Raw genomic sequence first — 27,915 nt, forward strand, 5'->3', positions numbered from 1 at the left:
GAGGCCTGCACTCAACTCTTGTGGTTACTAATTAGCCACGTGATCTTGGGCAAGCCACTTACCTCTCCGACCATCAGTTTCTCCATCTGTAAAAATGGACAATAATATACAGAGGGATGCTGGCGGCACGACTGGATTCTAAAGGCCCTGTCCCAAAGTCGGCACACAGTAGGTCGTCTGTGCCTCTCTTCCCAGAAACCACCCTTGCCATTCCGGACATGGCCGACTCTCAACCTAAATCACACTCAGAGGCAGTTCCATAAACAAGGATGGTTTAATACATTTCAGCACATTTCCGCTCAACAAGATTATATGAAAATAGAATTCTTTATTAAAACAGCAAGGCATAATAATCATTGCTACTCCCCAAACACTGTGTTTACTAACACACACATACACACACACCAAGATCAAGGACTTTAGCAAGACACTTCAACTCCTAGAGCCTGTTTCTCCATCCGGAGGATGGGCAGGTGGGCCGTCCCCAGCTCACTGTGGGCGGGCCCGGCCAGCGGCAGGAGCTCCGACATGCGCTGAGCAGCTTACTCCTCCTCCTGCCCCAGACGGTCAAGGAGAGAAAGTCTCGAAAGTCTCAAGGTGGTGCTGCCCTGGCTCTAACCGCCCCTGCATTGCTTGCTTGTCTCATTTTGTAACAGAGCCAAGACAGAGAGCTCAGGCTCTGAGCCTTGGCGACAGGGGCCCGGAGGCCCTCCCCCGGCAAATGTATTTTTCACAGCCACTTTCTATTTTTGGCAGCGAGTGATACATGTTGTCCCTTAATGGCAGCAGTGGAATAAAGTTCCCCTTTTAAGCAAATTTAAAGTTTAAAGAATGAGTCTGTTTTAAAAGAAAATACCTGGTAAACAACAATACGAAATAGAGCACAAACAAAATAACAATAATGCTGACAGAGAGGAAACACTTCATTAGGTCGACCTAAGAGCATTTCTGACATGTGTCCTGCAATTTTGTGGTTCTAAAGCAAAGTATGAAGAAATACAACGATGTCTGGGTACCTTCTTAACTAACCTGCAGCAAGGAGCTAACACACTCATTTTTTTTCTCTCTTTACTCTATACCTTATATTGATTTTTTTTTTTTTTAAGAAGAAAAGGGTGGGTGGGGGAAAGGAAAAAAGAAAGATTAAAACAAGGGAGGGTTTAAAGCATCGTCCCCCCAAGCTCTTCTTCAAGATCTCTGGTACCAGCTGGGGCTGCCTGGTGGGAGAACCATCTCTTCCTAATGTCTGTGGTTCCAAGGAGGCGCCACCTTTTAGAGGAATTGGCCTTTTAGGGAACATGAGTGAGAACCTAGTCCCAGTGACAGGGCAGCCCTGATTTGGAGGGGGGCAAAGTCATAAGGGCTTTTCCCCCCACACACCGGGGTACAGCCCTGCTCGAAGAGATCTTCCTGCATCTATTTCTGCCAGCCTTCTTCCTTCCCTTCCAAGCCAGGAGGAGGCAGCTACGGTTGCCATGGAAACAGGCTCCGTCCTCCCACAGAAGGCTGCCAACCCTGATTTCCCGCAGAGTTAAGAAGCAGGCGGCAGCGGGGGTCACCCAGGCGTGAAGATGGGTTTCCCTGGGGATACCCTGCCTCCTGCCAATCACAGTGTCTGTCTGGGAATCCTGGGGGTGCCTGGAGGCTGGGGGCCAGGGAAGCCCCCAAGCCCTGGTGCTGCTCTGAGCAGAGACTGGCCCCTGGAATGTTCAGAGATCTCAGGTCCTCTCCTCCCTCCAGCTAAAGCTACAGGGACCGAGCTATGCGTGCATATGCATGTCTGTGTCTCGTGAGACGCAGCCAGCCATGGGTGCCTCTGGCTTTGTCAGCTCTCCAACGTGAAACAGAACTGGCCCTCCACCCCCCGCCCCCCTCCTTGAGCCCAAGGAACGCAGAGCTGCCCATCTACCATGTGCTACTGGGACAATAATTCTGCCAAATCCTACCAAGTCACGTCACCTCTCTGAGCCCATTTCCTCATCTCTAAAGAAGGCATAACCGTCCTCTCTTCACAGGTGCTGTGAGAAGCAGAAATACTGCATCCACTGTGCCCGTCACAAGCATTTAGAGGGTCCTCAATAAACAGGGACTAATGTTAGTAATAGCACTTAACAGAATAAAGGTTTCCAGGCAGTTTTTCTCTTTGACCTGTTTTTTTCTAAAGCTGACACAAAGGCAAGTTTTCATCCTTGATCTTTGTTCGAAGGATGGTGCATCCAGGATAGGGTGCACCACTGGTCCGAGGACCAATTAGTAGGTTCCTACCACCTCCTACAAGATCACTTCTAAGAGTTAGAATGGTGCTCTCAAACTGGAATGCCTTCAAGGGCCAGGAGGGACTGTGAATGGAGAAGCAGAAAGAAAAACTTCCACCAAGTGGAAACCCTAGTGAGCCAGAATGCACATCCCTGGGTAAGGAAGTGGGCAGCTGCTCAGCTCTGGCCAACAGTTGCCCTTGGGAATATGGGCCCAGCGTGGCCAGAGCTTCCAAATTTTCAAGAGAAGCTGGACATTTTAAATGAACTCTCCCACAGATGACACGGTAACAACTAATGTATTTTTTCATAAGCGTAGGCCAAAAAAACAGGTCGGCCAATGGATCATATACCACAGCTGGAGCTTCCAAGCTAGAATGTAGAAAACCAACACCTCTTTTTTTGGCTTGACCATTCCAAGGAGCCCTGGCTGGTTCCTTCCATTGGGGCCATCCTATTGGCCTGTCTTTCTTATTCCCTACTTGAGTCTCGACACTGGGAAAGCTCTCCCATCTGGAGCCCATAGGTCTACAACAAAGAACTCTACTCCTTAGAGCCCAGTCTTTGGAGGGGGCTCATGATCTGCACCTTGAATGCATCAGCCTTTGGGAAAACCTTCCTGAATTTTCTCAAACATCAGTGTGAATGGAGAGATGAGGGAAGTGTCTAGTGAATAGGGCACCTAGGGAGGAGAGATTCTAAGGGACTCCTTTGGTGTTGGCTAGTTTAATAATTTGGGGACACAGCTGATTTTAATAGATACACTGCGTGGCCCTGATTGGCTCTTTTATGGCCAGCATCTGGTTTGACTGGCTAAGGCCTGGACCACAGCACTGGCAAGGACTTGGCCCCTCGGGGAGGTGGGGCACAGCGGAGCTTTAAGGACTCCTGCTTCTGCCCTGCCTGCCCCAGCTTTTGTGGATATCATGGGGGTGGGGGGAGCGGGGAGAGCAAGGTGAGCTAGGAGCAGAGACTCATTTTGGAACCCAACCATAGCTGCAGACAATTCACAGAGCTTTGTGTCCTTTTCCATCCCCCTCCTGTCAGCTTGCCTTCGTTCCCCTCCCCAGACACAGCCTTCTAGGAAAAAAAATCAGCAAAGTGGTCATGCTGGCCCCATTGGGTGGTCAAAGCTCCTGCACCCAGGGCAAACATAGACACAGGAAGTTGGGTGATGGGGGGCAGGGTGGGTGGAGGCACGTGTGCGGAGCCCCATCTGCTCCCGGAGCTCACGGCCGGACGCGGTAACGGACGGGCACGTCGTGTTCCGGCTGCATCAGCCCGAAGCCGTACCTGCTGAGGTCAAACTCGGGGATCTCCACGTCTGGGTTGATCAGCTCCAGGTCAAAGTGCCCCAGCACAAGGAACACGAATCTGCAGAGAGATGGTGTTGAACGTGTGCGGCAGTGGAAGACTAGGGGGGCTTCTGTGGAATAAGGCAGGAAGGCAATGGCTTCCTCCCCAGTCTGACCCCAGTCCTCGCTTCGGGGAAAGCGGGAGAAGGAGAGGGCAAGAGCACAGCCGAAGTCCACGAGCTCCTCCCCGTCCGCCAGCCCCTGTGGCTCGGAGGCCCGCCCACCAGTTCTGCTGTGGGGCTGGACAGAAGTGACAAGGGCCGACTCCACACCAAAGGCTGCCCGGTCAGCATGAGGCCCTCGGCGTGCTCTCTACCCGATGGCCGTGTGTACCTCGTGCTGGGGTGCCGGAGCGGGGAGACGGGTCGCTGAGTCTGTGTGTGGAAGGCAGGGGTCCTCCCACACCCACAACCCACTTTGTGAGTTGTCACAGGCCAGAGATTTGGGGGTCGTTTGTTACAGCAGCATCGGTGACCCTTTCCGACTCCCCCAGACCAGAGTCCTCCCCACCCCCTGCACCCCCCCCAACTCCTGGAACCCTTACTGTCTGCTCCGGTGAGGGCCGCTGTGAAGCCAGGGGCTGTCTCTGAGACTGGGAAAAGGCGCCCCTGCCTCGAGGCGGGAAGGCGAGGACGGAGCGAAGTCCACGCTCTTGACAGCGGAGCTGAGCAAACACAGCTCTGCCTCTTGACCCTCATCAGGTTTCTTTCCCCACTCTGGGCCTCAGTTTCCCGACCTGGTCAAAGAGGTGGGATGGGTCCATCCCAGCTCTGAAGCTCTAGGATGCTAGAGAGTGAGTTTATACAGGACAGGGCGGGGAGTTCTGTACCCACACCTGGATGTGGATCCCGGCACCTCCCCTCACCCAGGTGCATGATCATGGTGGCAGATGATCTGACCTCTAGGGTCAGTAATGGACTGACCCCTACCGGGCAGGGTTGCATGACAGTGAGCGGAGATCAAATAACAAGAAATTGACGAATGTGTTGAAACGCTAGGTGCCAGGTGCTGCGCTAAGCATTTAGTATCCGAGATCTTTTTATCTGTCCAAAAACTTTATGAGGTAATACCCGCAGTGAGTTCTGCTGCAACGCTTTTGAACACGTGAGTCTGTTACAATGTGACCGATGTATTGGGGCACCAAGGAAGCCTCAGGCAGATTTCCCATTTGCTCACGTGTTTTGTGCGCAAGAAGCACGAGGAGAATGCAAAGCCGCACCCAGCTGGACCCACTAAGTGGGAATCCACAAACCCACGCACGTGCACACCTAAACTCTAGCCACCAGCGGGCTCGGCTCACGGGGTGGCTCGTGCGCCCCCAGGGGACCCTCCTTCCACACTTCACAGCACAGCTGCAACCCACCACCGCCCACTTCCACAAACAAACTTCAGGTGGTTTTCAAAGTGAAGAGCCATATTTACGGCAGCACCTAAGTACTTCGCAGCCACGAAACACGTGTAAGCCTGTACGACCGTCTCCGCCCCTGGGTTCTTATCTTGCATGTGTCACTTCGGAGGTTTTTTGTCTGTCGGGCCCCAGCCCCATTTCCCCCACAATCCCTGTGGATTTTATCATGTGGCTTCACATGGCCGTGATTTTTAGGAATGTCACCTGAAGCAGTCAGGCAGAACTGGCTATATTAGGAGCTCCATTTCACTGCTGAGAAAACGGAGACCAATAGATTAATGTAATGTGCCCATTCACTTAGCACAACGCCTGCATATTAGTAATCACTAATTATTAGTAATTACAGTAATAACTAGCACTTATTAGATATTTACAATGAGCCAGGCAGTGGATTAAGTACTTTGCAAGCCTCAATTCCTTTGTTCTGACACCCCTGGGATACAGTATGATCAGTAACCCCAACTGGACAGTTGAGGACCCAGGCATAGCAGGTGACCCAGCTTACAATTACACGGGGGCAGGACAGAAGGACAGGGCGGATGTCATAACCCTGGCCGGATCTGTTTGTGGTCCGGGGCCAAGGCTCTCGGGATCCAGGGAAGAGAATTTATAAAGCACTCGAGTGCACAGCCATTAAAATAACCAAGAGGGAACAATGACGTTTGGCCAGTTCCTGCCGAGGGGTTCTGAACGTGCCCGGCAGCTGCAGACAGACAGCAATGGCCAGCGGCACCGAATGTCCCGTGTTTAGTATCTGGACACCAGGTTTGGAGGGAAGAGCTCACTGCCAGATCTGATTATTTCAGAAGAGACCAGAAATCTGGCTTTTTTTAATGTGAGATCTTCGGATTCTTAAAAGTTAGCACACATTTTTAAACACACAAATAAACAGACCCGTGGGCAGGAGATGGCTCAGAGGCCGTTTGGAGGCTCTGCCCATTTTCCTGGCTGAGAACCCCTGGTCTCCAGAGAGGAGGGCGTGTGCCAACGGGCTGGAGCAGGTGCCTCCCCCACCAGCACCCCCCCGCCCCCACACTCACTGTTTGATGCTATTAACGGCGTAAGCCTTCCCCATGCACTGGTTGTGTCCAGCTCCCCACGGCAGGCTGCAACTTTTCAGTCGTTTCCCGTCCTTGTAAAAGTCTTTCTTCTCTGACCCATCAGAGTTCAGGAATCGGTTATATTTAAATACCTGAAACGGGAAGGGGTTCCATTTTCTGACTCCACGCCCAGAGCACGCATGCCCGAAGAAAACTGTGTCAGGATGTTCCTTGAAGTCTTGTTTATAAGAGGGAAAAACTGAAAACATTGTAAAGGCCAATCGATAGGGGATTGGTTAAAAAATTATGACAGCCATTTAGAAGGTTGAGCTTGCTCTTCGTGCGCTCACACAGAATTTTTTAGACTGGCTGTTGAGTGAAAAATGCAAGTTTCGGAATAGCACGTGTTGTGTGATCCTGTCCACACACCTATCTTTTCATGTGTGTGAGTCTGTTGTGTATCTGTAAAGACATAAAACTAACTTAAAGGATACCCTCCAAACCATTGTTAGGGAAGTCTGTGGAACTGGAGAGTAATAGGAATAAAGGAAGATTTTTACTTTTAAACATATGTGTCTGTATATTTCTACTTTATAAGTATATATTAGTTAGGTAGTTTAAAATTTAAAAATTAAAATGATTTTTAGAGGTGGCCGGCTGGCTCTGTCAGTTCAGCACGCAACTCTTGATCTCGGGGTCATGAGTTCAAGCCCCATGTAGGGTATAGAGATTACTTTAAAATTTTATTTTAAAAAAAGAGGATGCCAATTTCCTTTGGTTACATTGTAGAATGGTAAGGGGGATTGTATCTGAGCACAGGGCTTGGCACAAAGGAGGAGGTGAATGAAAGATGGGTGGAAAGATAGGTGAATGGACCAGTGGTTAGAGAGATGGAAGGGTGAGTTGATGGATGGGTGGTGGGTGGGTGGACAGATGGACAGATGGATGGATGGGGTGGATGGATGGATGGATGGGTGGATGGATGGATGGGTGGATGGATGGATGGATGGATGGATGGGACGGATGGGTGAATGGATAGGTAGGTGGGTGGAGGGGTGGATGGATGGGTGGGATGGATGGGTGAGTGGATGGATGAATATACAGCATAGGTCCTGGCACAGGGTAAGCACCCAAATCTGTTAGAAACTGTGAAAGTTTGACCCATCTCAAAGTCCAGGGAGAGAGAAAAGTGTTGAGAAGCTGACATTGTAACATTCCAAAAAAAGGAAAATTGCTCAGCTATTGCTCACAAAGCACTCCCTGTGTGCCAGGCACTGTGAAGGCCTTTCTTACATATTCTCATTTAATCTTCCTGACAACCCTGTGAGGCAGGTGCTATTATGAGGTCCATTTCACTGGTGAGAAAACAGACAGAGAGGTGAAGGAATCTGGGCATGGTCACACAGAAAACAAAGAGCAGAAGTGGGCTGCCACTCAGATTTGGCTAGTCCCAAAGCCACTGATTTTTTTCCCCATGGTCCCTAGTATGTAATTTACCTCTGGGTCTGTGTAGATTTCCGGGTCTTTCTGGGGACTCAGGAAGGGAAAGAGGAGGAGGCGGTCTCCACGTCTCAGGCTGAATTCCCGCCCGTCTGCCATGGGCAGGGCCAGGTCCACCACAACCTCCCGGGTAATGAAGGGCGCAGCAGTGAGCCTGAGGCTCTCACTCAGCACGCTATCTGCACAGGCAGGTACCAGGAAGGGTCAGCAGCTGTCCCCTCACACACTAAAATGCCACCCCCAATTCTCACTTTATAGAGGAAGGTGAGCAGGCTCAGAGAGGGTATGTAACTTGCCCACCATCACACAGTGAGGCCACAAAAGGCCAAGTGATGAGATATGATTACTATGGTCCTCAGACCTTGGATGTGAGGGTTTGGGTCTGACTCTAGAAGCTGTGAGGGACTATGGGAGCCAGGGAGATATCAGAAGAGACTACGGGGGAGCAGGGCCATCGATATTGGTTGTTTCTGTCTGCCCAGCTAACATTTCCCATCTGGAAATAGTTCCCTGGTTTTCTTCTGGGGACCACCCCTCTCCCACTCTCAGAGGTTGGGCTGTTTGTTGACTTCACTCCCAATTCCATGGGCTCTGTGTGATTGGCCAATCCAAGCATCCCAACCTTTTGAACCCCATAATTGGTTCAAGGTGGACATATAACTCAAAGAACACCAATAAGACACATTCCTGGGACTTTGGGTAGGAATGTTGCAGAGAAGCGCACCCTCCCTGGGCTGACAGCATATCAGCCTGGACCCGCTGGTGGCCATCCTGCGGGCCTGAAACTGGAGCCAACCCAGCAGAGCAGGGCTGAAAGAGCGAGTACTGAGTCCTGATGATGTTGTTAAAGCACCTGGGTCCACCTGTGCCTGAAGCTAGATATCCTCTGAACTTTCTAGTTAATGCCCTCAAAAAAAGTCCTTTTTCTGCTTCAGCCAGTTTAAGTGAGGTTTTCTGTCAATGGCAACCGCAAATCTACTGAGTCCACGAGTCCTGGGCAGCTGAGACAGGGGCATAGAAATGCCAGGTCTAAGAAGATAGGAGGTCTAGGGAGACCCTAGGTCAGAGGATGCCAAAGGACCCTGGACTTGTGGAAGCCCATGCTGGGAAGGACTTAGGGCGCCCACGATGACTCAGTCTTTGGGGCTAATTTGGAGGGTCTGCCTCTCTCACCGAGCACAGGCATGCTGTCCAAAACCTTCTGGGGGAGGGTGGTCATCTGCGAAATGGGCTGCTCCGCTCTGGAAAGGAGCTGCTCGAGCTCTCCACGGACAGCCGCCAGGGCCTCGGGATTCTTGAGGAGGAAGAGCAGAAGCCAGAAGGCAGCAGGACCCATATTCCCCTGCAATGAGAAGGAGCCCCTGTTATACCACCAAGAAGGCAGGCCTGGGGCGAGAGCTGATCGGTCTGTGCCACGGACACAGCCCGGGCCAAGGCACAGGGGTTCCCACGCCTGCCAAACATCTAGGCATGACTCATGTTTATCTTCAGCTCAGGCCGTGGCCCAAATGTGCTCTGGGGCTTTGGTGTAGCCCAATGCCTATTTCAGGGCTATTCTTGGCATCCCCGACCTTGAGCAAACTCATTGATCTGAGCTCGCACAGGTAATCTTCATAGCGAATCGGCAAAGAAGGGTCAGAAGTAGGAACAAGGTGTATCAGTTAAGATTATGGTTAACATCTGAGGGTAACTGGATCCTTAGCCCCAATTCTCCACCCTTCCCTGTATCCACGCCCCTCACCGTGGACTTGGCACCCCCTCCCATCTCAGAGGCAGAGGGTACTTCCCCAGCCCCGTGAATCTCTTAAGAGACCTTGTGTGTTTCCACCTGCCCGGCTGGCTTGCTGGTCCCACGAGGAGTGCACGAGACACACGGGGCAGAGCTGGCTGTCCAGCTGAGCCCAGTCTAGAGCAGCTGACTCCCAGCAGACCCACAGACCCGTGAGGTAAATAAACGCCCCTCAGTGTGTGCCGCTGCGTTTTTGTGGTTGGCTGGTCTACAGCAATAGCAAACTGATGTGACATCTGGACATCTACTTTCAAATAACTGAGTACTGTGTATGTATGAAACAAAGAAGCCATAATCAATGGGGACTGTGAGAGCTCATAATTTCTTGAACAAAAATTACATAAAAATCCCCAAAAGTTTAGTAATGAGGAAAATGGATAAAATTTCTTGCTCCCAGACTTCAGCCTTAGCTGAACTGTTTTAATATTCAGGTATTTAGCATGTGGCTAAACCGTGTGTGGGGTTCCCTGAAATGAGCTCCAGGCATGGGTGGAATACCAACTCACCTCGACTGGGGGGGAAGAGTTTGGTCCACCAGCCAGTCTTGATAATGTTAAGAGTCATTACATATCGTATTTCCCCAGTAACTCTATTACAGACATAATCGCACACAGACAAAAGGACATTTGCACAAGGATATTGATCGCAGGGCTGACGTAACAACAAAAGATTGGAAGCAATCTCGATGTCTATCAATAGATCAATGAGATACAGGATGATCCCTCCTCAGGATGATGATACAGGAAGTCGTTAAAAGGCAGGTGGCTGTGCAGCTGTGTGAGTGCTGACGGGACCGTAGCCAAGATGCAGGAAGCACGACGTGGAACAGGGCTTCACTGTGCTCCCACTTACGTGTACTTTTCAAGAGCGATCATATGAAGAAGCACAGACCAGCTCTTGAAGGAGCCTCTGGGACAGAAGCTGGAAGGACAGGGGGTGGATACTGATTTGCACTGTGTATGTCTTTTTAAACTGTTTGACTTTTTTTAATGGATGCAGTACTTTTTTTTTTTTTTAAGATTTATTTATTTTGAGAGAGAGAGAGTGGGGAGGGGCAGAGGCCGAGGTACAGAGAGAATCCTCAAGCAATCTCCCCATTGAGCACAGATCCCGACACAGGGCTCGATCTCACGACCCTGAGATCATGACCTGAGCCGAAATCAAGAGTCAGACGCTTCACCGACTGAGCCACCCAGGTGCCGATGGATGCAGTATTTTTAAGCAAAACAAAAATGTGTATCTTTATAGTGATCTGCAATGACCAGGAGAAAAGCTCATGACACCATATTAACTAAAATTAAAACGTGGATTTTAAAAACTGCACGATCTTCATCACAGAAGAAAACATTCGGAAAAAGGTAGTAAACAAGTGCACCAGAGCATCGATGATGGTGACACAAACTTTGGTTTTTTTCTTTAGCTACTGAGAACTCGGCACCAAGGAGGTGCCAAGCTTCCTCGCTCAATCCTCCCTTCAAGCAGGCACTGTTATCATCCTTTTCACTGAAAAGGAAAACTAAGCACTCCCTAGCCTCTGCTCATGGCCCAGCACATAGCAGGGGCTCAATGGCATTTGTCAAATAAACATCTATGTCCCAACATAGCCCGGGAGGTGGGCTGGCAGAACTCTGGATTGGACCAGGCAGAGCTGGGTTCGAATCCCAACTCCCCTCTTTCTGTGATTCTGGATAAGTCACTTCTCACTCCCGGTCTCGGAACCTCCCTCTCGAGGGGCGCCTGGGTGGCGCAGTTGGTTAAGCATCCAATTCTTGATTTTGGCTCGGGTCATGACCTCAGGGTTGTGAGATCGAGCCCCACGTCGGGCTCTGCGCTCAGTGTGGAGTCTGCTTAAGACTCTCTCCCTCTCCCTCTGTCCCTCCCCCTACTCTTTCTCTCTCTAAAATAAACAAATAAATCTTAAAAAAAAAAAAAAAAGAACCTCCCTCTTGGTAAAATGGGGATAATATGCTCACTCCTGGGGTTCCACAATGGTCCCCTGAGACTGAGACTGGATACAAGCGACCTCCACATGTTGGCACAGAGTAGGTGCTCAGAAGTAGTTTCCCTCCCAGCACTCTTCCTCTCCCTCCCCTACCCTGTTCGAGAACAAGGGGGAACTTGGACACTGTTGAGATTTCCTCCAGCACCTCAGCTCCAGCAGAGACAAGCAAGGTCACTTGCTGTCCATCACTTAAATACCAAGGGAGTGTAGTGATAAATAATTCAGCCTTGCCTTAACTCAGTGCAAGGGCCATTTTATCTCAACCAGACAGTCTGATGGGGGCCACCACTGATTAATTACGAAGTGGGCAGGGAACTTGAGGCTGCTCAGTGATCTCTGCTTTCAGGAAAAAGCTGTGGCAAGTTAGGCAAGTGGCAAAGACTGCCTTCCACCCAACCACCCAGACATGTGAGTGTGCATGTGTGTGTGTGATCACACCACTACAAGAGATCTTGAATTCGGGCGCCTGGGTGGCTCAGTCGTTAAGCGTCTGCCTTCAGCTCAGGTCATGATCCCTGGGTCCTGGGATCGAGTCCCGCATCGGGCTCCCTGCTCAGCAGGAAGCCTGCTTCTCCCTCTCCCACTCCCCCTGCTTGTGTTCCTGCTCTCGCTATCTCTCTCTCTGTCAAATAAATAAATAAAATCTTTAAAAAAAAAGAGAGAGATCTTGAATTCACTATCCTGGAAGTTGAGCCTCCCGTAGGGCCTTGCCTCAGTTTACCCAGGAGGACATGTCCCATCTAGCCTCATTCCCTACCCCTGCAGCCAAAGTCCATTCACCCAGGAGCACCTGTCCTCTGCTCTACTTTTTCTGTGAATGGCGGTAGCTGGCCTCCAGGGGGCGCTCAAGGTGTGCGGGATGCAGGTCCCGGAGACTCCTGTGCGCCACTTTGTGGCCACCTCACCACACAGTCAGTAGGAGTGGGGGACACCTGCAGCCCTGCCTGCCCCGCATTCCCTCCCTTGCCTGTGGGTAACAGCCCCATTTTCCTTCGAAGAACTACCTCCACTTCACTCTGATCATCTGGGGCTGACCCAGCCCCCCCTAGACCGCAGGTGTGGCCACATGACCCGGGCTGGGCCACTCTGAGTGATGCCCTCAGAGGGGACGTGTGACCCCGGCTGGGCCAGTGAGCACCACACTTGGGATCTCTGTGAGAATCCCAGGGAAGGAGAAGCCCTCCTCCGCAGGGACTGCCCAACAGCTGGGAGCCGCTGGTGGCCTTCACTGCCACCATCTGGGGAAGCCCATCTGGGGCTGGAGCCTCCGCAGAAGAAAGCAGAGCTGAAGGATGGGAGATCATAGATGATCTTTCTTTTCACTTTTTATGATTAAAAAAAATTTTTTTTTAGGGTCAACATGGTCACCCACTGCCTAAAGGCTCAGAGCTGGGAGGGGAGCCTGGACTGTTGTGGGCCTGCCCACATGAACTCCTCTCTCTGCCCACCTGGTGCCCTCAGAGCCAGCCTCTTCCCTGGCCTGGACCTTGGATCTCAGCCCACCAGGTGGCCCTCTAGGGCCTGGATGCTGGAGCCTCTGCTGACTCCTCCATTATCACTCCTGACTTCACTCTGACCAGACACTAGCAATCACAGCTACACCATTTGCCACCTTGTGGAACTCTTTCTGCACCTGGCCTCTGAGTGGCCTCCCTCCCGGTTCCCCTCCCAGCCCCCTGGCCACTCCTCCTCAGTCTCCTGGGCGGGCTCCTCCCCATCTTCCTGACCCCCACAGCTGCAGAGGCCCAGGGCTTGGTCCCTTCTCCATCCACCCAGGCCCCCACTGTCTCCAGTCCGATGGCTGCCAACTCCCAAATGCTCATCTCCCCCCTGGGCCTTAACCCTGAACTCCAGATTCTTCTTTACTCCAGCTATACCCCCCCACCTCCCACCCAGTTGTCCGTTTCAAACTCAGCACACCCAAAACCAACCCTCTGATTTTCTCCCCCCAGACTTGCCCCTTCCACCATCTTGCGCATCTGTTAACATCTTCATCCTTCCTGTTGCTTAGACCAAAACCTGGAGGCATCCTCGTTGGAGGCCTCTCTCAACGTCCCGTCCAACAGCAAATCCTGTTGGCTAAACCTGGAAATGAGTCCAGAATGCACTCACTCACCCTCTGGGCCTCTGCGCCTACCCTGGTCCAGCACCATCCTCTCTTGCCTGGACCCTGCAGTGGCCTCATCTCTAGTCTCCCTGCCTCCACTTCTCTCACTACAGCCAATTCTCAGCAGTGTAGCCAGAATGATCTCCCTAAAGCAGATGGCAGGCCATGTTGTTCCTCTGCTCAGAGCCCTCAAAGAATTCCTTTCTTAGAGTAAAAGTCAAAGTTCTCCCCAAAGCCCACAGGGCCCTGCATGATCTGGCACCTGCTATCTCTCTCATCATCCTCATCCCCGCGCCTCAGGGCCTTTGCACTTGCTGTGTCCCCTGCTCAGATACCCTCATCCTATGTATCTATATGGCTCCCCCACTCCCTCCCTTCCTTTGAGTTTCTGCTCAGATATCATCTTCTTGGTGAGGTCTTCCTTGGCCACCCTACATAAAATAGCCCCTCCTCATTCCCCTCTGCTATTCCCTCCCCTGCTTTATCCTTTCTCTGCAGAACTTGACTATATTTTAATATGCTTACTTGTTTATCAATTGCTCTCTCCCAGAATATCAGCTCCATAAGAGGAGGGATCTTTGGTCTGCTCACTGCTCTATCTCCAGCTTCTAGAATGATGCCCAGCACACAGTGGGCCCTCACTAAATATCTGTTGGACATGTCTCCTGAGCTCTAGTTATCTCCGAGCAGGTTACAGGCTTTGCATCATTCCTTCCTCTCTTCCTCACCAAAGCGCCTTGAGGAAGGGACTGCCATTTTCGTTTTACAACCAGGCAGGTTGATCACAGGGCCTGCGCCCGAAACCACTGGGCTACTCAGCATCTTGGCCCTATTCCCAAGACTCGAGCTCTCGAAGTGTCTTCCCACTTGCCTGAATTCTGCATGCTGCCAACGACTCAGAGTCAGAGGATGTCCTGTCCCCAAGTCCTGCTCAGTTCTCCTGGCCCCGCCAAAGGCTGTTCCCCAGGCTTTCTGCCACTCAAGCCCCCAAGCCAGCGTCCAGTTCTGCTGACAGAGGTCATTCAGCAAGGGATTCTGGGGGCAGTTTGGAATGCCAAGTCTCTGCCCATCAATATGTTATTAGGCACTAATGGGGCCCCAACTGTTGATTAAACCCAGCCCTTGCCCCTTGTCAGCCTTCGCCTGCAAGGACAGTTAATGGCTCTGAGAGAAAACTAAAATAAGCTGCAAGTCGATGGGAAGGGAATTACCCAGAAACGTCAGTCTGTGCAGCTGTCCCAGCTGAGGAGGGGCCAACAGAAGGAGCGGGACTCTGGGGTCCAGGAGAGGACAGGAACCAGGTCTCGAGCGGCAGCATCCTGAGCCCCACTTTCTCTCTCCTCGGTATCTGGTCCATTACCACATCCATTGGCACTGTCTTCTCTGTTTCCAGAATCCATCCACTTCCTCATCACCTCCATGGCCACCACCTGGTCCTACCACCACCGTCTCCTTATTGGTGTCCCTGCTTCTGCCTTTTCTCCTCAGATCCTGTCCCTCCTCTACTTAGAACACTCCCAGGGCTCCCACCTCACCCAGAGAAAAATCCCAAGTCCTTACTTACTGGGACCCACAGGCCCTCTTCCCTCACTCCCAGCACCGCCCCCTCTCTACTCTGCTTCAGCCACACTCAACTCCTTGCTGTTGCTCAAACACTGGGTATGATACAACCTCAGGGCCTTTGCACTTGCAGTTTTCCCCACTTGGAAGGTTCTATTCCCACATCCCTCCCAAGCTCCCAACTTCAGCTCTTCCTTATCAACCAAACATCTCCTCAGAGAGGCCTCCCTGACCCCCCGGGCTACAGGAGACCCCCAGGATCTCTCTATTCATGACTTCATTTTACATCCTGCATATCCACATCTAAAATCACCCTATACATGTGTTTCTTTGATTGTCTGCCCCACCCCCACAGCCAGCGAAAACACAAGCAACAAAAGCAGGTCTTTGAGGCCTATGGGAAGTACTCAAAGGAACTTTTAAATAATTCTTCAAAATGACTGTTCTGCATACTCCAAAAATGTCAAGGTCATGAAAAACAATGAAAGGCACAGACACTGTTCCATATTAAAGAAAACTCAAAAGACAGAATGACGAAATGCACCGTGTGATCCTGGATTGGCTGTCGGACCAAGATGAGCCATAAAGGACATTACTGGGACAACTGGCAAAACTGGAATAGAGGCTGCCTATTAACTAATGATCCTGTATCTGGGTTAACTGTCCTGAATGTGATCATTGTACTGTGTCACGTAAGGGAAAATTCTTGCTCCCAGGAATGTATGCTCAAGTAAACGAGGGGTAAAGAGCCATGATGTCTGCAACTTATTTGCAAATGGTTCAGTAAAATAATCACAGTAGGACAGAGGGAGGAGGAGGAGAAGGGGAGAGGGAGAGAGAGAAAGCACATGCGATAAAATGTTCAAAATTGGGAAATCAAGGTGAAGTGTATGTAAGTGTCTATTAAGCTATTCACACAGCTTTTCTCGCAGTTTGACATTTTTCCAAATTAAAAAAACAACTGAATACTGAATGAACGATCCTGTTCGTGCTAAGGGCCTGACAGTCTGCAAAGCCAGGGAACTGACCGCTGGGTCCGTGTCCGTGCCCACACTCGTGCGGACAAACACTCCCAAACGCACACCCCCACGCACGCGCACTCGTATGCCCACGCACAGGTGTGCGGGCGTGTGCCCGACAGCACCCACAGGCGCTCCCGTGCGCAGCCGCACCTGCGTGCCCCCCGCCCCCGCACGGCCACGCCCACCTGTGTGGCCCAGAGCTGCAGCACCATGGCCCGGGCCTGCATGGCCTCCGCCGTGCCTGTCTCCTCCAGGTGCAGCAGGTAAGTCTCCAGCCAGCGGCTCCGGTGGGCCCGGGTAGCCAGCCGGGCCGGGGACAGCAGCTTCCACAGGCGACCTTTGACTTGGCACGCGCGGTCCTTATCCCCTACAGGGCCAGAGCACAGAGGGTGGGGGTTACAGATCTCCCCCCTGCCCCAGCCCGGGGCCACCCAGCCGGATGTCCCTTGAGGCCAAGGGTCTGCTGGTGGGTGTCACTCCTTGAGGGGCGGGGGGCTAGAGAAAGAGGCTCCAGGGAGGGCCTTTGAATGCTGACCTGTTATTCCCCGTCCTCCCTGCCGCCAGGGGACAGGAGTAAAGGGCCTCTTCGGTTTTATTCGTATCTGTGTGTCCACCACCTGGCCCACCGTTGGTGCCCCGTCAGTACGCCTTAAGTGAATGGTGCTTCTTACGCAGCAGGGGAAGGAACACGAAACACAGAGCAGCATTCTCCCTTCCCAGGGTCCGATCCCAAAGCAACGCCAGCCCGCGCGCCCTGGGGGACATCTACGAGCAGACTCAGCACAGCGGCATTCAGGAGACACTGGGAAATAACCTAACTGCCATCAAGTGGGGACAGATGGGCCTGGGGTCTCATACTCAACTACCTCCGGGGAAGGCAGGGAAGGTACATGAGGGAGGAGGGCCAGGAAGGGGCCATGGGGAACAGGAGGGGTGGGGTGGCCTCTTCTCAGCCCCACGGGCCTGACAGACACACTTGGCCCAGCACGGCCGGGAGCCTGAGTTTTCAGAAGACGATGAAAATCCAGATGTCCATATGGACTCTCCCCCTGTTTTTTTTTTTGGTTTTTTTTTTTTTTTTAATTTTTTTTTTTTTGTTTTATTTATTTATTCATGAGAGTCAGAGAGAGAGATAGAGAGAGGCAGCAGCAGAGGGAGAAGCAGGCTCCCTGCCTAGCAGGGAGCCCGATGCGGGACTCGATCCCAGGACCCTGGGATCGTGACCTGAGCCGAAGGCAGACGCTTAACCATCTGAGCCACCCAGGTGTCCCTCTCCCCCTGTTTTTTAAGGTTAGCATCTGAGCAAGAACTGTGCATCACTGTGCAGGCCGCAAAAGCATCTCTGAAGGTCAGCTGTGGCCCTCGGATTGCCAGCTGATATCACCATGAAATAAACACCGGCAGGTCACGCTCCGGAGCACCGCGCCGCGGTGGAAGCCGGGTACAGATCCAGATGGGCCCACAAGGGCAGACCGTTGAGGGTGTGAAGCCAGGTGCTTATTATTTATACGGTGTGTTAACGCTACAAGACGGTGCTGTATTTACAAACGTATGTGCAAATAAAAGATTTGGTTCTTCCGAAATCACCCCTTGGAAAAGCGGATGTTGCTTTGGGTTGTTACAAGGTTCCCAAGCACTAGAAACTTTCTTATTGCCTGTTTGGAACCACAAAGCAGTGTTTCAGGAAGACCCATCCATCCAATGGTCCTAAACTGGGCTGCATCTTACAGGGCATTTGAAAGGGTGGAAATGTAGGCTAGGCTTATATTAAAATACACATATATTTTAAGCATCTTAGTTACATTTTCAAATGATATGCTCTGTATGCTCTTCTTCAACCTCTAGACCCTTTGAGGTGATATCCTTCTCAATTTAAAGCAATGGGCCCAACTCTTCATCAACTACATTATCTTCCTGTGTTTCTTAATTTTGGGGGCACTGGAGAATCACCCAGGAGCTTTGAAATCTCTGGATGCCCAGGTCCCACCACAGAACAATCTTGCCAGAATCTCGGGGGGTGGAACCTGGGCAAGCGGAAAGTTTCAGCAGGTGACTGGAGGGTATAGGAATTGTTGAAGTGCCCCCGGTCGATGCTCATTCTGGATGCTTATAAGAATTATCTGATGAAATAGCTAAAGGAAACAGAAATTGAACACGGATTTGGAAATGACTGGCATTCTTTGAGGTCTGACAGCAGAGCTATAAACCTTGAATATCGCTGTCAACACAACTTTTCAGGATGACTTTAAAAAGCAATGCAATATGAAAAGACAACCAGCAGAATGAGGGAAAATATTTGCAAATCATGCATCTGATAAGGGTCTAGTATCCAAAATATATAAAGAACTCCCGGGCACCTGGGTGGCTCAGTTGGTTAAGCGACTGCCTTCGGCTCAGGTCATGATCCTGGAGTCCCCGGATCAAGTCCCGCATCGGGCTCCCTGCTCAGCAGGGAGCCTGCTTCTCCCTCTGACCCTCCCCCCTCTCATGTGCTCTCTCTCTCTCATTCTCTCTGTCTCAAATAAATAAATAAAATCTTTAAAAAAAAAACAAAAAAACAAAATATATAAAGAACTCCAACGATTCAACAACAACAAAAATCCACCCCACCTCTTAACTCCTCAGTTTTCACACTTGTAAACTGGGATAACGAATTCCCATGCAAAGGGTTATGCAGGAATTGAATGTGTTAACCTATAAAGCAGAGAGAGCAATGCCAGGCATAGACAGGCCTAGTAAACAGTAGCTATATTATTAAATAAAGCTACTGAATGTTAGCCAATTGTTAGTCCCTGGAGAATATATTCACGTACTCTTTCTATAATTAGGAAATAATTTGTGAAATAAAGAACACAGAGTTCACAGCCAGGGAGACCCAGGTAGAAATCCTAGCTCTGTTCCTTCTTAGAAAGATAATCTTGGGGGCGCCTGGGTGGCTCAGTCGTTAAGCGGCTGCCTTCGGCTCAGGTCATGATCCCAGAGTCCTGGGATCGAGCCCCGCATCAGGCTCCCTGCTCAGCGGGAAGCCTGCTTCTCCCTCTCCCACTCCTCCTGCTTGTGTTCCTGCTCTTGCTGAGGAAGGAAGGAAGGAAGGAAGGAAGGAAGGAAGGAAGGAAGGAAGGAAGGAAGGAAGGAAGGAAGGAAGGAAGGAAGGAAGGAAGGAAGGAAGGAAGGAAGGAAGGAAGGAAGGAAGGAAGGAAGGAAGGAAGGAAGGAAGGAAGGAAGGAAGGAAGGAAGGAAGGAAGGAAGGAAGGAAGGAAGGAAGGAAGGAAGGAAGGAAGGAAGGAAGGAAGGAAGGAAGGAAGGAAGGAAGGAAGGAAGGAAGGAAGGAAGGAAGGAAGGAAGGAAGGAAGGAAGGAAGGAAGGAAGGAAGGAAGGAAGGAAGGAAGGAAGGAAGGAAGGAAGGAAGGAAGGAAGGAAGGAAGGAAGGAAGGAAGGAAGGAAGGAAGGAAGGAAGGAAGGAAGGAAGGAAGGAAGGAAGGAAGGAAGGAAGGAAGGAAGGAAGGAAGGAAGGAAGGAAGGAAGGAAGGAAGGAAGGAAGGAAGGAAGGAAGGAAGGAAGGAAGGAAGGAAGGAAGGAAGGAAGGAAGGAAGGAAGGAAGGAAGGAAGGAAGGAAGGAAGGAAGGAAGGAAGGAAGGAAGGAAGGAAGGAAGGAAGGAAGGAAGGAAGGAAGGAAGGAAGGAAGGAAGGAAGGAAGGAAGGAAGGAAGGAAGGAAGGAAGGAAGGAAGGAAGGAAGGAAGGAAGGAAGGAAGGAAGGAAGGAAGGAAGGAAGGAAGGAAGGAAGGAAGGAAGGAAGGAAGGAAGGAAGGAAGGAAGGAAGGAAGGAAGGAAGGAAGGAAGGAAGGAAGGAAGGAAGGAAGGAAGGAAGGAAGGAAGGAAGGAAGGAAGGAAGGAAGGAAGGAAGGAAGGAAGGAAGGAAGGAAGGAAGGAAGGAAGGAAGGAAGGAAGGAAGGAAGGAAGGAAGGAAGGAAGGAAGGAAGGAAGGAAGGAAGGAAGGAAGGAAGGAAGGAAGGAAGGAAGGAAGGAAGGAAGGAAGGAAGGAAGGAAGGAAGGAAGGAAGGAAGGAAGGAAGGAAGGAAGGAAGGAAGGAAGGAAGGAAGGAAGGAAGGAAGGAAGGAAGGAAGGAAGGAAGGAAGGAAGGAAGGAAGGTGATCTTGTGCAAATAATTTGGATCTCCGAGCCTCAGTTTCCCCATCTGTAAAATGGAGGCAACCTAGCTCATGGGATCATGAGTGCTGTGATTTAGAACTGCTAGGCACTAGTTTCAAATCCCAGACCTCCCATGCTGTGTGGCCTTGGCTGGGGCCCTGTCTACCTCTGGGCCTCAGTCTCCCCATCTGTAAAACGAGGAGCTCAGACTACAGTAGCTCTCAGGTTTTTCCTCGGAAGCCCATCTGTTCCCTAGGAACCGGGGGGCACAGTCCAGAGAAGGACATATCTTTAAAGTCTTATGTTTTCCCTTTGAGATGTATTAGATTTTTGCATTAGACTCTGTGCCTTTAAAATAAGAGTGCCTTTCCCCCAAAAAAATATTCAAAGAAAAGAGGCCCCTCCCAAATAATCCAGTAAAATGAACATTCCAGCATATTTAACTTGGGGCTCTAGTTAACTGCCCCCAATTCCCTCCTGCATGAGAAGCACCAGACTCAGTGATCTAAGGGTCCCCCAAATGGTCAATTTTCTTTTAAAATATGTTTGTATTTTTAACAGTGCAGGGGGGAATAATGCATGCACCTGGTTAAAAAAAATAATAAGAAGAAAAAGAAAGCAAGCTGCTCTAAGAGTTCAAATGGGCATCTTCATCTCATCTCAGCCTCCTGAGAAGTAAAAATCTATACATGTTCCCACATTCTTACGAAACGGGGATGTGAACAAAACTTATTTTGGTGCTCATTTCACAATATATATAAGTCATTATGCTGTACGCCTCAAACTTGTACGGGGTCATGTGTCAATCATAGCTCAGTAAAATGGGAAAAAAATTAAAATAAAAAACCTCACAATATACCCACTCTTCTACACGTTTTTCATAATAGATTTCATCCTATAACAGTATATCCCGTTCTGCTTTAAGTTGCACGGTTTTCCTCTATGTGAATGCATAATTTACTTCATCAGTCCCTGCTGGGGAACATTTAGGCTGTTTGCTGCATTTGCTATTATAAGCAACGGGGCAATGAATATCTTTGTGCACCTCTAGACATGAGCTAGGATACTTCCTAGTAGTGGAAGTTCAGGATCAAAGGAATGAGCCTTTCTGCTTTGATAGGTTCTGCCAAACCACGCTTCCAAAGAGGCTGCACTCTTCACAAGCCCAACCAGCTCTGGGGAGCTTTGTCCACCAGCCTCGACCCCAAAGATGAGAAACCTTCCCCGACATTGCCACCTGCTGCCCGCACTGGAAAATGCAGCCTTCCTATCCAGGGCCCAGGGCCCAGGGTTGCTCCCTGAATGACCCAGGGTCCCTGGTAGCCTCCGTATGGAGGAAAGAGCAATGGAGAAACCACTCTTTCCTGGAGAAGCAACTGGTGCTGGGATGTGTCAGGTGCCTTGTCAGGTGCTTTACACACAGGATTTTGCAATCAGACCAAGTTTTCATTTTGCTGGCTCTGCGACCTCCCAGCTGAGTGTCCCTGACAAATGACTTCACCTCTCTGAGCCTCAGTTTCCCTACTTGCAAAATGGGTATAATAATGCCAACCTGTTAGCCTTGATGGCAGGATTCAATGATACAAGGAGTTGTTTCTAAAAGGATGCGAAGAGGCAACTCACAGAGAGGAAAAGCAAAGGGCTGGTGAAACACGAAATGCTGTTTCATCACAGTGGTCAGGGAAATGCCCATAAAGCCAGATGCCCTTTTTTTGCCCATCAGATTGGTGAGGCTTTAAAGGCTGATAACTGCTTGTTGACAAGGTTGTGGGGAAATGCAAGTTAAAACAAAAAGTTACCCGCCTCCGCCCATCAGATTGGCAAACAAATAGAAAGACTGATAACATCTGGTGGGGAATGAGCAGACTCCCTCCCTTCGGGCAGGCCTATGAATTGCTCCATGGTTTTGGAAACGATGTGCAGCAGGGAACAAGAATTTTAATGTGTATGCCCTTCGACGTGGCAAACCCACTTCCAGGAAACTGTCAGAGAGGAATAAAATCACCAGATGGTAGAGAAGATACAAGTACAATGAAACACTATACTAACCACACACACACACACACACACACACACACAAGGAAACAATTATAAATATCCACTGGAGGGGGATGGCTGCCTAAATACTGGCAAGCAAGAGCTGCAAAGATGTCTCAATTCTTCTGCACGTTGATTTTATATCCTTCTACTTTGTTAGAGTCTTTTTTGTTTGAGTTAGTTTTACCATGGATTTCCTGGGGTTTTCCCAGCATAGCGTCAGATCTTCTGCAAACAGGGAGAGTTTTACCTCTTCTTTACCCCTTCTTATAACCAGTAGTTGATTTCTCTTATCTAATTGCATTGGCTGACACCACTAGAAGATGTTTGTATTGACAGGGAAGAATACACAGCTATAGTGGTAGGTTAAAAAAAAAAATCGAATTGCAGACAATAGATATAATCCCTTTCTAAAATACACAGTGACACTCTAGATATGTATATTTGTCTCTATCTGTAAAATACACTATTCCTATAAAACAGTGTGAAGGGATCTATACCAGCCTGTTAACATTGGTTTCCACAGGAAGCTGGGCTTGGGAAAGTATTATTATTCTTACTGTCTACGTCTTTGAATTGTTAGCCACAAGAATGTTTCTTTCTTTTTTTTTTTTTTTTTTTTAAAGATTTTATTTATTTGAGAGAGACAGAGAGAGCATGAGCGGGGTAGGGGGAGAGGCACAAGCAGACTCCCCACTGAACCCAACACGGGGCTCCATCCCAGGACCTGAGCTGAAGTCAGACGCTTAACTGAGTCACCCAGGTGCCCCGAGAATGTTTCTTTCTTAATTTAAACAATCTAATGTGTTAAAGTTTGGTTTTTAAAAATTACATAAAGGAAATGGGGTCATGAGCTGTTGAGAGCACTGAATGAGATCACGCTTAACCTGGTATCTGGCTCATAGAAAGTGCTCAACACAAAAGTGTTTTTTCTTATTACCTCAGCCATTCCTAACAGTCACCCTGTAGGAAGACCCTATTGTTCTCCCCATTTTACAGATGAGATTGTTGAGGCACAGGGACAATATATAGGATCCAGTAAACCATCTCGAGCCATCTGAGCTGAGAGTCTGTCTCAATCACTCCCTTCAACTGCCCCCCAGAGAAAGGACCTGGGGCAAAAAGAAGTTAAGTAACTTGCCTAAAGTCATCAGTGCGGAAGCCCGCCAGTAGGGATCTGAATCCAGGTTTTGCCACAAGTGTCTGAGTCCAAGACGCACATTATTTCTCAACCTTCCTGTAGCACTTGTCATACATGCAGTTTCCTGGCCTCCCTGGAGACTTGGATTCAGCTGGACCGGGATGGAGCCTGGGGACTTGTATCATTAACAAGGGCCCCAGGGGATTCTTCTCACTAGGTAGCTGGAGACACAGTGGCCAGAAGACAGCGCAGCCCAGTGGTTCCCATGGCCCCATGTACTGAATCCTGCCAGAACCTCTTTACCAATACTGAGTCCCCTCTGGAGCCACAAAAATAAATGGGGTGGATTTTCACAAACCCAAGTGGAAATACTCGAGATGTGGGGTTCCATGAGAACATGCTAAGTGGCGGAACAATTCCTTCAATGTGCAAGATCAATGTCCTAAGAGTGGAGGGCTCATAACTAAGAGAAATGAAGGCACGTGTGCCACAAAGGACACGGACAAGGACAGCCTAATTCACAACAGCCCCGAACTGGGAAAGACCCAGACATCCATCAACCAGGGGACGGACAAACAAATCATGGTACCTCACTCTAACAAAATGCTATGCTACAACGAAAACAGACTACTGACACATACGGCAACGAGGCCAAAGTTGACAGACAAGAAGTTGAGTGACAGAAGCCAGACACAGAAGGGCACACACTGTCTGATTCTATTTATGGGAAGCTCAAAAAAGGTAAAACTAATCTGAGGTGAAAGGAACCCATACGGTGGCTCCCTCTGTGGGGTGGATATTGAGTGGGAAAGGACATGAAGCATTTAGATTTACCTCTCAGCTGTGCATTTAGGACCTGTGTGCTCTCCTCTATGAAAATTATGCCTCAGGGAAAAAAAAGTATTAAAAACCTTTAAAAATAGAATAAATAAACCCCACAATGAGGTCTCCAGGCCCTACTGCAGATGTGCTGTATCTACCAGGAACCCCAGCTCTGGCTTGAGCCCTACCCCCCACCACTGTGTTCTTGCATATGCCCAGTGACAGGGATCTCACTGCTTCCCAGGGTGAGAGACTGTCCTTCCTCCTAGGTTGTCTGTGATCCTTCAGCTGGTGTGTGGGCTCCCCCTGAGTCCCTCTGTCTGCCACACCACCCAGCATGGCCCCCCACAGTGCTTACCCACTGACAGGGAGCCACGTGCCAGTTTGGGGAGCAGCAGGTCGAGCTGGCGGAAGGTGTGGAAGACATCGGCTGAGTGGGCGCGGTCCTGGGCCTGGCTCTCCTGGGTACGTGGCAGAGCTTCGACTCCATACAGAGTCAGGTAGCCAGCTCTGCAGGTGGCAAACAGTGGGTCAGGGGGTCCTCCTTGGACACACCTGGTGAAACCCTCCCACAGTGGCCTACAAGCTTTTCTTCATGCATGCAGCTAATGAGCACCTGCTTTTCCTACTTTATGCCGGACTGTTCTGGGCCAGGGAGTCAGCAGTGGAGAAAACAAAGCCCTCAAGCCCTCAGGGAGTGGCCCCTCTCATGCGGGACACAGTCAGCAGGTGGTAGAGGAACGGGAACAAGGGACCTATCAGCCGATGCTCAGAATACGGGGAGGGGCTCAGAGTACGAAGAGCACGGGGTGGGGGCGGGTTCAGGGCAACATCCTGAGCCAGGAAGGAGATGCAAGGTTGAAGAGCAGCGAGGAGGCTGATGAGGCCGTTACAGAGTGACTGAGGGGACAGCAGGGCAAGACAGAGGCACCAGTCAGGAAAAGAGGCTACTGCCCCTGGAGAGGGAGTCAGGGCAGGCTCCCTGAAGGAGGCAGAGTCTGAGGTGAGCAGGGAGAAGGGGAGAGAGAAGAGGTGCGGGCCAAGGGCACAACCTGGGCCAAGGCTCAGAGCCGAGGGGGCAAGCATGGTCTGGTCAGAGAGCTGCCAGGTGTCACTGGTCCAGGTACTGGAGCTGGAATATGAGGGGACAGGGCGGAGCACAGCCAGGGGGTTGGCAAGGCCAGGGACACAGGGCAGGGCAGGGGCCTGGGTGGCCATGGGGAGAAGCTTGGGCTGGACCTGAAGGGTGCTGGGGGTCTGAGCAGGAAGGACAGGGCGTGGCGGGGCATGGACAAAGGATGAGACACAGGAGGAAGCATGAGCCCTTGTGCACACCCACACACACACTGCCCACAGGAATGCTCTTAAAGAAAATGTTTTCACCACCAGCCATTTGTAACTGCTCCAAAAGCCCAGCCCCACTGGCCTCAGTCCTGGGAGAAAAACCACAGGTTTTCACTTTTTCCATGTGGTGGGAGGGGCTGGACCTCCGCAGAGAGGCCACGGGAGCCCTGACCTGTCCCCCATCAGCTTCTCCTCGTCCCTGGATCTCCCAGGAGAGGGACTTTCCCAAGGAAAGGGTGGAAGCTGGAATGAGGGAGGGTGGGGGCCAAGAGAGGCCTGTCTAGTCCCACTCTGTCCCTCATCTGTGCAGTGCAGGCTCCAGCAGATCTTCAATGTTCGATGGAGGGATAGGCGGAGGGATTGGAGGGTGTGTGGATAGATGGGTGCATGGGTGGGTGGGTGCATGGGTGGGTGGATGGATGGATGGAGGGAGGGACGGGAGAGAGGGAGGGTGGGTGGATGGTTGATTAGAATTTGATCCTGAGAACACTGATCTTGGGAGAAACTATAGGGTCATCATGATTTCGAGCTCAGTCACCCAGACTACTACTATGCCCCCTTTCCCCTGCATCTCTTTCCCTCATCTGTCCTGGCTTCCATGCCCCACAGAGATGGAGAGCTCACGACCTGCCCATCCCACTGCATAAGGCAGCAACTCTTCCCTCCAAACAGCAGACCCTCCCAGGGCCATACCTGAGCCTCTGCATCGTCCTTGTCCCCCTGCCCCTCCAGTCACATGAGGCCCCGGGGCCCTGTTCTCCATACCAGTGCCCCCAGTTTCCTTACGGCAGAGTTGTAAAGGTGCAACTCACAAACTGGATTCAGTCCACCAACATGTTTGGTTTGGTGAAGGGAGTTTTCCTATGAACAAACTGAACTGGGAAAACCACACAAAATCTGGATGCCCCTCATCTCATCTTGAAAAAGGAATCTCCCCCCCCGCCCCCCGAACCTGCAGTCCCACCTGGTAACCCTGGGCAGCCAGGGAATCACAGCTGCCCCCCTTATCCAGGAACGAGCTGGGTCAGCCAGCCCTGTGGTCGCTGGTCCCATTTGCACCAGTGTTTTCCTTAAGGCAGAGAATCATTTCCCTGTGTGTGTGTGTGTGTGTATATATATATTTCTATGAAAAATAAGCAATGAAAAATAAACCATATAAAACCCAAGAAGGCCATGATGTTTCCCACTGTGGAAGTGAGGGTCCCTCCCGTGGCACCTGCACATCAAAGTGACACGGGACAGGGCGGAAGACAGAATAAATCATGGTGCGTAAACACACATGACCTGTAGGTGGTGCTAGGAGCCAGGAAGAAAAATAAAGCTGGCATGGAGCTGGGTAAAGAGAGGGGGCCATCCTATTAACTAGGGTGTCAGGAGAGCCTCTCTGAGGAGGTTATCACTTGACAGGTGAATGAAGTGAGGCAAGACCCATGCAGACATGCAGGGAACAGCATTCTCAGGCAAGGGAACAGAAAGTGCAAAGGCCTTGGGGCAGGAGTATGCTGGGCTGGGGCCGATGAGGCAGGATCCTGTGGCCAGGGTTAGAACTTTGATGGGACTGGTGAGTGAGGCAGGAGTGCCGTAGGACAGGTTGGAAGGTGTAAGTGGTGGCATCTCATGGTTTGGGGACACACGAGTCTGCACCTCCTGTCATCCAACTCACTCATTCCCTTCCTATCTCAGGGGCTGCAGACGGCACTAAAAAGGCCAAGTCCACCAGGCCAGGAGCCAGAAGCTCCATCCCAGGCCTCAGATCCTGAAGACACAGGGATCCATTTACACGTGACCCTCCCCACCCCCACATACACACATGGCTGTTACCAAGGGCGTAAACGGACCCGGCTGCCACCACATCGTCCCCACTCCCCCCCAATGCCACAGCCTCCTCCCTGACTTCTTTTTCTCACACAGGACATAGGGTGACAGGAGCCAGGGGACATGGGAGATGCCCTGCTATGAACTTGCTGTGTGGTTTTAGCTGCTCCTCTCTGGACCTCAGTCTCCCCGATCCCACAATGACGGGGTGGAGTGGACCAGCATCACCCAGATGAATTACAGCCCTGATGGTGTTTGCACCACTCCAGGGTGACAGGAGAAAAATGAGGACCGCTTACACAGCAAGGGTGTGCTTGAAAGTGCAGGCTCTGCAGGGCCGCCTGGGTGGCTCAGTCGGCTGGGTGACTGACTCTTGATTTCAGCTCGTCATGATCTCGGGGTCGTGGGATCGAGCCTCATGTCGGGCTCCACACTGAGCGTGGAGTTGGCTTAAGATTCTTTCCCTCCCTCTGACCTTCCCCCCGCTTGCTCACTCTCCCTGTCTCTCAAATCTATCAATAAATCTTTTTTTTTTAAAGATTTTATTTATTTATTTATTTGACAGAGA

At 50.8% G+C, this 27,915-nt stretch overlaps 1 protein-coding gene and 1 long non-coding RNA gene across 4 annotated transcripts in view; one reads left to right on the forward strand and one right to left on the reverse strand.

The window, feature by feature from the left end:
* Positions 1–255: 255 nt before the first annotated feature.
* PTGIS (prostaglandin I2 synthase) overlaps positions 256–27,915 on the reverse strand; it is a 79,317-nt gene continuing 51,657 nt past the window's right edge. For all 3 annotated transcript variants that reach the window (XM_078057294.1, XM_078057293.1, XM_036121023.2), the window contains exons 5-10: positions 24,547–24,698; positions 16,224–16,405; positions 8,732–8,900; positions 7,556–7,737; positions 6,059–6,210; positions 256–3,629 (exon numbers count right to left, since the gene is read on the reverse strand). In XM_078057294.1, the coding sequence (XP_077913420.1) occupies positions 3,485–3,629; positions 6,059–6,210; positions 7,556–7,737; positions 8,732–8,900; positions 16,224–16,405; positions 24,547–24,698 (982 nt within the window). In that variant the 3' untranslated portion in view covers positions 256–3,484. The remainder of the gene's footprint in view (positions 3,630–6,058; positions 6,211–7,555; positions 7,738–8,731; positions 8,901–16,223; positions 16,406–24,546; positions 24,699–27,915) is intronic.
* LOC144379298 (uncharacterized) lies at positions 16,418–17,624 on the forward strand. Its single transcript, XR_013442077.1, has 2 exons — positions 16,418–16,924; positions 17,329–17,624. It is a non-coding gene; the product is annotated as an uncharacterized LOC144379298 (long non-coding RNA).

The sequence above is a fragment of the Halichoerus grypus genome, chromosome 10 (genome assembly GCF_964656455.1).
Source record: "Halichoerus grypus chromosome 10, mHalGry1.hap1.1, whole genome shotgun sequence".
Taxonomy (NCBI): Eukaryota; Metazoa; Chordata; class Mammalia; order Carnivora; family Phocidae; genus Halichoerus; species Halichoerus grypus.